The sequence below is a fragment of the Sprattus sprattus genome (genome assembly GCF_963457725.1).
Source record: "Sprattus sprattus genome assembly, chromosome: 7".
In the NCBI taxonomy this organism is placed as follows: Eukaryota; Metazoa; Chordata; class Actinopteri; order Clupeiformes; family Clupeidae; genus Sprattus; species Sprattus sprattus.
The window spans coordinates 11,242,924-11,256,226 of NC_137926.1; the positions used below are offsets into that span (position 1 = coordinate 11,242,924).

Below are 13,303 nucleotides of genomic sequence, written 5' to 3' on the forward strand. Positions count from 1 at the left end.
TCAGGAGCACATGGTTATAGCTAACTCTCTAAATAAATTGCATGACATGACTAACCTTTTTTCAGTTCATGAGTTTTATAGTGTTTTCACATGGTGTAAAAGAGATACTGCATTATACCATCGTGTTCATACAGACCTCCCTAGTAGACTCCTCCTTGTGAAGGATGTCGTACCCATAGTGATTACGTTTTATTTTCCTTTCTTTCCCCCTTTTGCTTTGCAGGTCACCAACCGCAGCACGGCACATCAAGGTACATTTACATGTTCAGTTTTATCCTTTTCACTTGTGTGGAATAAGCGCTGGATATTAACTTTATCATATCGTTGTTTCATCATTAGCTGCTGTTTAAAAAAAAAAAAAAATGTTTAATACAAAACAAATCTTAATTGGACCCTAAGTTTTTGCACTCTACAAGCAGCATGATCTGTGTGTTTCTTCTCCATACACCCTGGCAGAGTGCCAGTGAAGTGGACATGGCAGATGACTTGGATGACCTCACTCAGTCATCAGACACACGCAGTGAGGAGCTAGACTCCCCCTCGTCCGGATACCGCCATGCATCTCTGCTCATCAAGCAATTTGATTCCACTTCTATAGGTAAAACATAGATCCCTTGCAAGGATTATGAACTGTGTGGCTAAAGACAAAACCATTTATTGCGTAATCGCCCACCTCCCCACTCATCTCTCTCTCTCTCTCTCTCTCTCTCTGTTTGTCTTTGTGTCATTTTCTCTGTCTGCCTATAGACTCTGTGAGCATGGTGAAACTGCAGAACATGTTTCAAGAGTACGAGCACACCATCCACCGGGAACGCAGTCGGCACACCCGGCTAGCCGACAAGATGCGCCAGCTCGAGCAGGAGCGCACCGAACATCGCCTTGTGCTGCAGGAGACCCGCGAGAGTCAGTCCAACCTGGCGCACCTCAAAATGGAGCTGGAGACAGACCTCAACAACCTCAGGTCAGCCACTGCCTCTAAGTGCACTTCGTATTGTTTTTGGTAGTGTAGTAGCAGTTTAGTAGTTTCTCTTCAAACCATTTCTTAACTAAACATAACCATAAGGTACTCCAAAAGTAGAGTCCTCCTTCATTTTCTGCATTTTCCATTTTCTGCTCCCCATTTCCCCCTGATGTTTTGGTAGGTTTTTGCTGAAGCAGGAACAGGAGAAGCACCACAACGCCGCCATGTTGTATGAAAAGATTCGCGAGCAGCTGCGCCGCAAGGAGGAGCAGCAACGGCTGGAGGAGGAGCAGAGGCAGAAGGTGGAGCTCTCTATCCGCAACCTGGAGCTGGAGAAACGAACCCTCATCAACAGCATGAAACAGGTATCCCACCCCAGCACCTCTTTTAGGCGTTCAGTCTCTGAACACTCCCACCCCAGCACGCCTTTAAGGCTTCCAGTCTCTGAACACTCCCACCCCAGCACGCCTTTAAGGCTTTCACTCTCTGAACACTCCCACCCCAGCACGCCTTTAAGGCTTTCACTCTCTGAACACTCCCACCCCAGCATGCCTTTAAGGCTTTCACTCTCTGAACACATTGATCTTCATCAACAGCATGAAACAGGTATCCCACCCCAGCACCCCTTTCAGGCTTTCCCCCTCTGAACACTGTGATCCTTCTCTCTGATTTGTCTGGGTCTCCTTTCTTGGTCTGAAGACATTCACAAGTGAATTCACATTCACTGAGTTTGGACATGGTGAAGTCAAAACGTACGTCAGGAGTGGTTTTACACTGGGCTCAGGAATGGAAGTGATCTGGGTCTGTGGTTCTGTTCTCCAGGTGGAGGATGACCGGAACGAGTCCCAGAGGTTGCTGTCTCAGGAGCGAAGCGCCCGGGCTCTGCAGGAGGAGATGCTCAACAGCCACCTCCGCAAGCAGCAGGAGATTGAGGACGAGAACCGCAAGAACCTTGCCAAAAGCAAAGAGGTACATTAGAACGTCTCTGTCCAGTTCTGTCTTTAAACATATCAGCAGCCTGAAAAGCAGAGTTGAATCACTGCTCTGGAGCTGATAGTTTAGGTTGTATATGTAAATGGCAGTGGGCAGCAGCTCTGTGGTGGTGGCTGTGTGACAGATGTAAGGGGAGACAGAGGGAGAGCTATAATAATAGCCATATAATCAGACATGAATGTATTTTTGTTTGTGGTTTGTGTGTTTCTGTGTGTGTGGTGACCTTTACTTACCTGTGTGCTCTGTGGTGGTGGCTGTGTGACAGATGTGACAGATGTGAGGTGGGACAGAGGGAGAGCCAAAGCTTATTTCAAAACTAAGACATGCAATCAGACATGAATGTGTGTTTCTGTGTGTGTGTGGTGACCTTTACTGACCTGTGTGCTCCTCAGGTGTTGTCCCAGCTGACGGACGCCAGCGACCGGGAGAGGGAGCTGCTGCAGCAGGTGAGCGCGCTGCAGGAGGAGCTGCTGACGCTGCGAGCGGAGCTGGAGCGCGACCGGGCCAGCAGCCGGCAGGAGGAAAGCCGTCTTTCGGACGAGAGCGAAGTGCTCCGCGAACGCCTGGATGACGTGCGGCGCGACCTGAAGCTGAGCGAGGAGGCTTTGGCCCAGGCCGTCTTCCAGTACAACGGGCAGTTGAGCGCCCTGAAGGCCGAATGCCAGGTGACGGGCGGGAGGATGGAGCAGGAGCGGACCGCGCGGCAGCAGTTGGAGACCGAGGCGGAGTCCCTGCGGGTGCGTCTGGCGGGGGCGCTGCAGGAGGTGGAGCGGTGCCAGGGGGCACGGGCGGAGGCAGAGCGGGCACTGCAGCGGGAGCGGGAGGACGGTAAGCGGACGCTGGAGAAACGCGCCGGCGAGACGGGCGCCCACCGGGACACGGTGCACGAGCTCTCGCAGAAGCTCAGCCAGGCGGAGGCGCGCGCCAACAGCCTGGAGAACGAGTGCCACCGCGCGACGCTCTCGCTCACCGAGAAGAGCCTGCTGCTGGAGACGGCGGCGCGGGAGCGCGAGCAGACGCTCCTCCGGCTCCGAGAGACCGAAGAGACGCTACAGGCAGAGCGTGAGCAGGCCACACGGCTGGGGGCCCGGCAGGAGGCCACCCAGGAGAGGCTGGCACAGGCACAGAGCGAGGGGGCGCTGCTCCGACAGCAGTATGAGGAGGTGCAGAACAAAGGCGTGGCCAAGGAGAGGGCCGTGACAGACGCGCAGGAGCGCTTCAGCGACATCCTGGACAAGCTCCGCTCCGACTCTGAGGAGAGGGTGCAGCTGGTGGAGGAGAGGAGCAAGGAGCTGGCCACCAAGAATGCGGATCTACGTGATCAGAACCACAAGTTGGAGCAGGAGAAGGCAGACAGAGAGGTACAGAAAGCCAGAACGGCGGCCTTATTTGTTTTACCAATGTTACATGTGTTTAGCCAGTAGAGACTCTCTGAGATTCAACATGTGATTGATTTATCTATTCTGAAACTGGAATGGTTTGGGAATCATGGTGGTCCACGGCCACGCTGAATAGTTGTGTCTCGATGCCTTTTCAGACCTCTCTAAGGCAGCTGCAGCAGGAGTTGGCAGACTCCTTGAAGAAGCTGTCAATGTGCGAGGCATCACTAGAGGTCAACACTCGTTACCGTAGCGACCTAGAAGAGGAGAAAGCACGCACCATGAAGGACATGGACCGCCTCAAGACCAAGGTACTTGCAAAACACTTTTCTACTATTATTAATTACTATTGCTGCTATTACCACCATTACTACCAGCAATACTACTGCCACTGCTAGTACAACTTTGACAACTACAGTAATCTCTTGAGCCATCCATAATGGGTTTGAATCTTCTATACCTGGTCCTGGAACTGATGTCTGACCACCTGGACATTAAGTCGCCATGGTTGCACACGAAGGCAGCAGGGCAGCGTTTGATTGGTCTTTTCTTCGCCCCCAGCTGCAGGAGAGCGAAGACCAGTATGTGCAGGCCGAGCGGCGCATTAATGGCTTGAAAGGCAGCCTGGACGATAAGGAGCGCGAGGTCATCGCCTCTGGCCAGAAACTCCAGGAGGTGCTGGCCGCCTCGACCGCCTCGGAAAAGACCATCACACAGCTGGAGGAAGCCATGCAGAGGTTAACCTATATGCTCATACAGTGCCTCTACTGCACCTCCGATATCTCGGTGCATTAACCACAAGGGGCTTTATCTGATGTTCTGGTGTGAAACCAGTTTGAGTATGAATTAAAAACATGGTAAACAGTGTTTATGCCACTGCTCATATATACATAGTTTTAAGCATGATCAGTGCTCTGGTTCTCTAAGTTTAGCCTTTGAAAGACATTGTAGGTCAGCTCTCATGTCTAAAGTTAGCAGGATGAGTGAAAACCCTTTTGGCAGTCGCTCGAGCGGTCTGTGAAATCCCTTCTTAGATAGCACCTGTGCAAAAACGTGGAGGTGGTGAGGTGAGGCAAGGTGTTGTGGCCCTCGGTGCTAGTTTTCCGTAAGGACAGTCTTCCAGCGATAGCTTATGTGATTATGACATCACACCGCAGGCTGGAGATCGACAACGCCAGGCTGGAGGCGGCCGCCAAGCAGCAGTCCAATCGCATCGAGGTGCTACAGAAAGGAGCGCAAGAAGTTTCAGCGGTGAGCGTCGATCTCTTTTTCTCTCTCTTCTTTTTGATGTTGTCAACTACATGTAATACCACTTCGTTCTACATTTGTAGATGATTTAGCCTTCGTTAGCAGTCGTTATTGTTGTGTGTGGTTGAGCCATTGGGTAGTTAAGTAAGGCTTAATTCGGTGTTAACATTCCGTGCTCCATGATTAGGTTGAATAATCACATCCACCAAGGTAAGTCCCTGGTTAGAAGTCAGACCTTACCCTATACCACTTTCTGTTCTGTAGATGAAAATAGAATAGATATTGACAGAAAACTGGCTGAAGAGTTTTAATAATTTATTGAAATGTAGACGCATTATAAAGGTGTTCAATCTTTTCACAGCCATCAGACTCTTCACCAGCAGGAGGGGTTGGTATCTGAGATCTAGTGGTTTCTACTAGCTCATCCTATCATTGATTTTCTTGTGTGCTGTGTTTGGTTTCACCTCTCAACCCTTCTGTAAAAGAAAAAGCCTAATGCTACTGATTTAAAGCAATCAGGGATGCACGTTGGTCTCTTGTTTGTGTAGGGGGAAGTATTCAAAGGCATTGTAGTTGAGACTGTTTGATAATGTGTCCTTGCCTTTTGAGTTTTCCCTTCTGGGTGATTTTTCTCATCTTGGTGGTGGCTCTGGGTCTTCTGAAATTGGTGGTAGATCTTGGTAACTGGGTAACTCCTGGTAGAACTTAATTGATCCTTGATCGATCGTATCCCTTTCTTTATTTGTTTTTTTCTACGACCTGCCGTTAGAGTTGATTAGTCTCTGAAGATGCACAAAGCATGCTACTATGTTCTTTAGCTTTCACATTTCTTACAGGGGGTCTTTGTGCACCTTCCCCTGACTGTCGATGCAAAGCTTATTTGCATGTTTGTTCGTTTCTTCTGTGCCTCTTTCTTAGGTACGGTCTCGTTTGGAGGATCTCGTTACAAACCTGCAGAGCAGCAAGATGACCTTGGAGGATCAGCTTAACCGTGAGGTGCGTGTGTCCCCCCCCTTATATCTGTTGTAAAAACTGTGCTTTTGGTGGCATTCAGATGCACACAATTTAGTTCAGCTCTGTTCAGTTGAATTTAAACCTTACTGTTCCCGAGGGGAACAACACTGCAGTACAACAGTATAAAGGACAAAAAAAGGAGCGATGAGCTGAAAGGGGCATGTTCTACACAGTCCTAGCTATCTATTAAAAAAACAATACCCACCCGCTCTCAGGTGCAGAAGCAGAGTCTCCTGAGCCATACTGCCCAGGACTCGCAGGCGCTGTGGGAGGAGGAGCTGAAGAGCCGCTCACGTATTGGCATCCGGCTAGCGGAGCTGGAGAAGGAGAAGGGCGAGCTCAGCAGCCAGGTGAGTGCCGACGGATTGTCACCTGCGTTTGCATTGCATTAAGTATGAACACTTAACAGAATGAATGTATAGTGTGTGCATGATTGCAAAGTGCTTGCCAGTAAAAATCCTTAAACTTTACAGGTAACATTTCACTGCATGAAGTGTATGGATAAGATTTGATATGTATATATATATTTATATATAATGTGTAAAATTTTGTAAAGGGTCACATATCTGAGATTTCAAGGGGGAATTTCCTGAAACACAGTTCACAATTCATAGATTCATATTTTCGTTGGTGTTACTTACAAAAAAAATTCCAAAGCATGAATTGTGATGACTGATGAATTGAACAGATGGTGTCTCTGTATTGTAGATGGAGCTGGAGAAAAAGAAAGCGAAGAAGATTTCTGAGCAAAAGAAGTCGGTCGACACCCGGCTGGACCAAGAGATGAAGCGAAACACAGAACTGCAGAAAGAAATGTACAGGTGACACCTTATTTCCTCTGAGCCCCGCCTCTGCCAGCCACCTGTAGACGTCCTCCTCTGTAGTGCCGCATCCCTGTGTCCGTGACACCCGCTGCACAGAAACAGGCCCTCCCCCTTCCTTGTTTCTGTCACCGTGACCTTGTGACGTGTTGTGTGAGGAGATGTGCAGAGTATCCCTGTGGTTTGGTGGTATGTATTAGATCTGCAATGTGCAGAGTTCACGTACCGAGTTGGTGTCAAGGGAAGAGTTCTACCAGCTTTTGACAGTGAGATTTTACATTCTATCCAATAACACTGAACAGCACTAGGCACTCGTTTTATCAAAATGTGGCAGATCATTCTGGTAATCACTGCCCTGTAGACTGTAGGTGCAACAGTAATGATAACAGGTGTGGTTGTTTAACCTTTTCATTGGGCCCCTCTATGTGCCAATGCAGCACATGCAGCAGTTATTGCAATCATTGTTTCTAGTTATTATAGTATTTATAATTATGTATAGTTTAATTATTTAAAGTATTTATAATTAATTATGTATAGTACTTGTGTTATTTGGTCAATAATAGGTAAGCATTTTTTTGTTCTAGGCTTGCGTTAATACCTGTGGGGTTGCGTCTGGACGTAGTATACATAAACACAACTGGGCTTGGGAGTTAGATCGGCTAGTCACCCAATAAGACCCGGTTCAAGAAGCAAGAGCCTTTTATCGATTTTATATAGTGTACTGTTCCGAGTTGTTTGGGATTAACTTTAAATGTTATAACTTGCATGAAATGGCTCATATAGTCCAAACAGATTCAGTCTGCCTGGAGGGTACATAACTTGGTGTAAGCGACAATTGACCACGTCTGTTTGGTTTTGCAGGCTGAGGACGCTGGTGAAGACCGCTAAGAAGAAGCTGAGAGAGCAGGACGGCGGAGAGCTGGGCTCCCCCCTCACGTCTCTCAGGGGAGACATGGGCCAGAGGCAGTCAGAGACAGAGTCTGCCATCAGCCGGATGAAGGCCAAGGTGCAGACCAGTCTAGAAACTGATGAGTCCACTTACAGGCTGCGCTGAGAGTTTCATTAGCTTGTAGCCTCAGGCACTAATTGTCTGACTCCTGCTGAGCCTTGAGCTTTTACCCCTAATTGCAAATATTTTTCACAACTCCAATAAACCCATGTTGCATCTGTATTATCAAACAAGTAATTCTTAATGCTATAGCATACATTTCCCCCGTTTGGAATATATGTATTTATTTATATGGAAAGCTGGTAAGACCAGGCTCAGCGTGAGTAGCATTTAAGAGATATTTGGAGAGATGTAAACATTACGTTTCTTTGCAAGCCTTAGTTTTTAAGCGGTCAGCAGCCAAGGCAATTGTCGGATCTTGCATGTTGTTACTGTGAATATATAAAACATACATTGTTTTAAGCTTTACCTTTTAGTTTTGTGCCTCTCCTTTTCTGAAATCTGTTACATACCTGTTTTCATTGTTTGTTCCCTGGCTCTTTGTCCCCTCTTGTCTCCTGTCCCCACTTACTATTCCTGACGGTCCACATCCCTGTCAGGTGGACGATCTTCAGCTGCAGCTGGAGAAGGAGGCGTCGCGCTGCACCCGGCTGGAGCAGGTGAACGGGGACCTGAAGGAGCAGCTGTCCGGGCTGAAGGGCCTGAGCCGCAGCCACGAGCGTCTGGAGCGCAGCAAGCGGCAGCTGGAGGAGGAGCTGTCCGGCCTGCGCCGGCAGATGGAGGGCAGCGTCATGGACCAAAGCCAGGCCGAGCAGTACCGCCGCGAGACGGAGGAACGCGCACGCAACGAGATTCGGCACAAGCTGGAGGAGGTCAACCTTTTTTTGCAGGTACCGTCTCCTCGTCGTGCACACTTAAGGGCGTAATGCTGAAACCAAATGACTCATTGCTCAGTTCTACACTAGGGTTAATTACATTTACGTACAATTACGTTTATATTGTGAATCAGTGGGGCAAGCAGCTGTCAGGAGTATTGACCATTTCTTAGCATTGAACTTGCATTTGGATTTGCGTTTCATTTTACTCACACATACGTACACACACTTGTATGGGAATTTAACCGTTTGCGTGTAGGAGCATGTATTTAAATCTCTCGCCCGCACTCTCCAGACCCAGGCCGCCTCCCAGGAGGCTTTGGAGCAGATCAAGGCTGCCAACGAGGCCAGCCAGCGGTCCCAGCTGGACCAGCGCATCAAGGAGCTGGAGCTGGAGCTGACCCGCACGCGCAGCACCCAGCAGGACAGCATCACGCAGCGTGAGTCCAGCCGCGCCGAGCTCGAGCGCTACCGGCAGCTCTACGCCGACGAGCTGCGCCTGCGCAAGTCCCTGGCAGCCAAGCTGGACCGGTGAGTGAGCGGTTGGCAGACGCTCTGACGCAGTTTAAGTTGCATCTAGCAGCTTTTCACAGTAGGACTCGATGTACACACCTGACTCACCTGACCCATATCAAAGTTGACGACGTAGCTTACTAAAGGCAGTGATATCGGAACCAACCGCTGCCCTGAGTCGATCATATGTTTCCAAATGTACAGTAGGGTGATGTTCTTAATGAGGCCTGTAATGTGTAAAGTGGTTCAAGTTTTAAGAGGTTTTTTTCTCGCATAGTAATGTCTGCTGCCCTGTAGGGGTGGGCGATATATATCGTTTGCGATAATATCGTCATTGTTGTTCAAACGATGTGCAAAATTACATTATCGAGTATTTAAATGACTTCGCAAAAAACAATGACACGCACGGGGAAACTGTTCACAGCATGTTCTTGCCTTCGGCGCAGCAGCGCTCCCCACAGCACGGCACTCACGCGACTAGTGGGCCTACGTGATCACGTGACATGGCTTCTCCCATCCACTTTGCAGCAGGTCAGCAGCGCATGGTGATTCTCATAGAGAGAAAATGCAGGCATCTCCAGACCCTGAAGCTACTTCAGATGATTTAGTGCCGAGACGTGCGTCTACCTCTCTGGCATGGAAATGGTTCGGTTTCGAGAAGACAGACGTAGATCAAAAGAATGTGATATGTAAGATTTGTCGAAAATCTGTAAACGTCAAACAGAGCTCCACAACGAACCTGTTTCACCACCTCCGAACCAATCATAAGAAAGAGTACGAAGAATATGAGAAACTTCAAGCTGCTAAAGAAAAACCAAGCACAAGCAGGCAACCTAGTCAGCAACAGACCCTTGCTGAATCATTCAGCAGGAAAGTGCAGTATGACAAAAAAAGTGAACGATGGAAAGACATAACAAATGCCATCACCAAGTTCATAGCCAAAGAGATGTTACCAATGCAGTTGGTGGAGGGACAAGGCTTTATAGAACTTTTGAATGTCTTAGACCCGCGATACAATGTGCCTGGTCGCAAATATTTCAGCGCAACTGCTATCCCCACCCTGTATGATTCAACTCGCAAATCTGTGATGAACGAATTGCAAAAGGTGACACACTTCGCAACAACAACCGATTTATGGTCGAGCAGAACATCGGAGCCATACCTCTCTCTGACAGTGCATTTCATTGACGAATCTTGGCTACTTCGGAGCTACTGTTTGCAGACGTCCTACTTCCCAGACGACCACACAGGAGCCAACATTGCCCTTGGTCTGAAAGATGCCCTCGCATCATGGTCGTTGAGTGAAGAGGGGATGGTTTGCATGTCCACCGACAGCGGTGCAAATGTCGTCAGTGCACTCAAAACTAACAACTGGAAAAGGTTACCGTGCTTTGGCCACCGGCTACACATCGCAATTGGTAAGTTAGTCATTTCAATATTCTTTTTAATGCAGTCATATGAAATAGCAATTTAAGTGTCATCAATGTCGAGAAAAGTGAAAATAAATCGGTTTGGTAAAAAAAAAATGTATATATTTAAAGGCCTAGGTTTTTTGTTTTTGGACACTCACTCACTAAGCCTAGCCTATATGAAATTAACTTAATTTTAAACTACAATGCATGGTATTACAAGGTCAACATACATGGCACTGAATGTTACATGGCTAATAATGATGTTCCATTTAAAATATTTTCCAGAGAGGAGCATGCGTGATACTAGGATAGACCGAGCCATTGGTGTCTGCAAGAAGGTTGTTGGAACCTTTTCCTACAGCTTTAAATTGAAGAAAGCACTGGGTGAAGCTCAAAACCAGTTCAAGCTTCCAGAGCATAAGCTCATCACAGAATCACCAACAAGATGGGGTTCAAGACAGCGTATGATTGAGAGATTTACTGAGCAAGAAAAGGCCATTCGTCATGTGCTAGGTGCAGACAAGACGCGCAGACATCTTGTCCCAACATGGCAAGACGTTGATGTGTTAGAATCAGTGAGCAAAGCACTTAGTCCGCTGCTTGAGTTTACAGATGCCCTTTCAGGTGAGCAAGTAGTAACGATCTCCTACCTGAAACCCGTCCTGTCATTATTTAACTCTGAGGTCCTGGCAGTGAAGTCTGATGAAACAGATCTCACAAAAAAAATCAAGGAAACCATTCTGGATTACCTAAATACAAAATACAGAGAAGACGATGTGGATGGCATGTTAAGTGTGGCATCCACACTTGATCCACGGTTTAAAAACCGGTACAATGATGATGATCAGATGATAATGTCAACCATTTCCTCTGAACTTATGGCTATGGCAACTCAGGAAGAGAGTGATTCTCCAGGCACCTCAACTACCACAGCTCAAGGTGCTGCCGCTGAGGGTGGAGCAGATAGTGGTGAACCAGCCAAAAAGACAAAAAAGTCTTTCGGCAGTTACTTCAAAAAACAAGCAAGAGGGGAGTCGCCGGCTACTGCCATAGAAAAGGAGCTCAATAGCTACCTTATGATACCGGAGGTGGACAGTGATGTCAATCCACTTGTATGGTGGAAAACACAAGAGGTCAATTTCCCCAGACTTGGAAAGTTAGCTAAAAAGTATCTGTGCATCCCTGCCTCAAGCAGCCCTTCAGAGAGGGCATTCAGCACAGGAGGAAATGTTGTGACATGTCACCGGGCCTCACTCAAGCCTGACAATGTGGACAGACTGGTGTTTTTGGCACATAATTTGAAGTAAAAAACCTGTTGGCCTAGAATGTTCTGACATCTGTCCTTAACTGTGATAATACTTGGTATTTTTTTTATTTGAGAATTGTGGAATTTTTTCTCTCAACATTGTATGTTGTTTACATATTTATTTGAGAGCCTTTTTAGTAAATGTTTTTCTATTCTTTTTGGTGATATTTTTGTACAATCCTGGACATAATTTTAAGTTTAATAAGGTTTAAAAAGTTATTACAAGAGTTCAATATTTCTGAATTGCAGTTTAATTAAGTTATTTTTGTTTAAAGACAATAAAGAAATGTTTTCCTTAAATATTTTGCCCATTATTGTAATCTCCAAGAAGGTATTACTCTAAGAATTCCAATCACATTTTTTTTGAAATATCGTCTTATTATCGTTATCGTCAAAATGAAAAAAATATCGAGATATTTTTTTTTTACCCATATCGCCCACCCCTACTGCCCTGTCACTTCCTCTACTTCTTGTACAGTAGATGTGGAGCCTCGGGACTTTGAATGCTAATGGCTCTGTGTGGGTTTTTTGTGAATGTTTGTGTGTGTGTGTGTGTGTGTGTGTGTGTGTGTGTGTGTGTGTGTGTGTGTGTGACTCCAGATCTAATGAGCGTCTGTCGGAGGCCAACACCAAGCTCCTGAGCGAGCGCCAGCGGAGCAAGTCCCTCATCGCCAGCAGCATCGTCAACGGCAGCCTGGGGGGCCCCTCGATGGAGGTGGGCTCTCTGGCCTCGTTAGGAGCCTATGGAGGCAGTCTGGGGCCCCTCAACAGGAGCCTGGGGCTGGGGGGGAGCTTCCTAAGCTCGGTTCCAGATCCCCAGAGCAATCGAGTGGAAGCCTATCTGGCCAAGGTGAGTTGCTATGACGATGTGCACACAAAAAGCATGAACTCAGACACGCACACACAGACACAGACACACACACACACACACACACACACACATACACAGTTACAGGCTTGTGTTTAATGACATGTTACAGGACATTGGTTTGGTTTCATACATTACCATTCTTAATGTTGTCATCTCCACAATCACTGTGAGTCACAAAATGAAATCATTTAGGCAAACCCAGGAATATAACAGTCCTTATCACTGTTGGAACACTGTTAGCTATGGCTAACTGTTAGCTACCACTGTCTACAAGAAGTGAGGGGATCTCACTCCTCCGCCCCTCTGTGCTTCTCTCTGCACATAATTAACACTTCAGCTCTTGACTCCGCTTCCTTCGCTCTACTTTCTTCTTCTAGTCCTCTGTGTGTTCTCAAGTGTCCTGTAAAAGGACATTGTGCTTAACCTCTTCTGTTTCTTACTCCTTCAGCTCCTAGCTCAAAAGTCTGTCTCTCACCTCTCCTCACTTCAGCCAGATTCATGACCAGGTGTGTAGTTGTGTGTAGCAGACTGGCGTGCTTTTCTTCTCCTTCTTCACTCCTCTCCCTATCCTGCACTTGGCCCGCACACACAGCCCTTCTTTACGTTATGTTGGCAGTATAGTTACAGTCTGTAAATATAGTTACAGGTATAGATACACCTGGCATTAGAATTATTATTATTATTAATAGCCATTTTAGGTGACCTTGTCCGCATTCTGAATGGTGGTTGATTTTTATACATTGTGTCAACTTGTTTTTTGTCTGTAGGTCGTAACAGTTTGGGTTGCTCAGTGTAGCAGTTAGCATTTATTAGCATTAATCTGAACCTATCCTGGCCACGATATCAGATAGAAGTTTCAAACGCAGCACCACCACATATCATTTTATATGATTACCCCAGAGTCAAAACCAAACAGTGTCCATGTTCCGTTCATAAATCACATGTTGTCATTACCAGAAGT

General features: G+C 47.1%; 1 protein-coding gene across 1 annotated transcript in view; it reads left to right on the forward strand.

The window, feature by feature from the left end:
• The window catches only part of ankrd26 (ankyrin repeat domain containing 26), a gene marked incomplete at both ends in the record, with an annotated part of 30,299 nt that overhangs the window by 15,367 nt on the left and 1,629 nt on the right, over positions 1-13,303 (forward strand). The window contains 17 exons of the mRNA XM_080842615.1: positions 224-251; positions 457-598; positions 748-961; positions 1,143-1,326; positions 1,784-1,930; positions 2,347-3,315; positions 3,492-3,644; positions 3,895-4,070; positions 4,491-4,584; positions 4,943-4,969; positions 5,500-5,577; positions 5,811-5,945; positions 6,304-6,416; positions 7,278-7,422; positions 7,965-8,255; positions 8,536-8,771; positions 12,072-12,321. Coding sequence (XP_080698741.1) covers positions 224-251; positions 457-598; positions 748-961; positions 1,143-1,326; positions 1,784-1,930; positions 2,347-3,315; positions 3,492-3,644; positions 3,895-4,070; positions 4,491-4,584; positions 4,943-4,969; positions 5,500-5,577; positions 5,811-5,945; positions 6,304-6,416; positions 7,278-7,422; positions 7,965-8,255; positions 8,536-8,771; positions 12,072-12,321 — 3,382 coding nt within the window. The remainder of the gene's footprint in view (positions 1-223; positions 252-456; positions 599-747; positions 962-1,142; positions 1,327-1,783; positions 1,931-2,346; positions 3,316-3,491; positions 3,645-3,894; positions 4,071-4,490; positions 4,585-4,942; positions 4,970-5,499; positions 5,578-5,810; positions 5,946-6,303; positions 6,417-7,277; positions 7,423-7,964; positions 8,256-8,535; positions 8,772-12,071; positions 12,322-13,303) is intronic.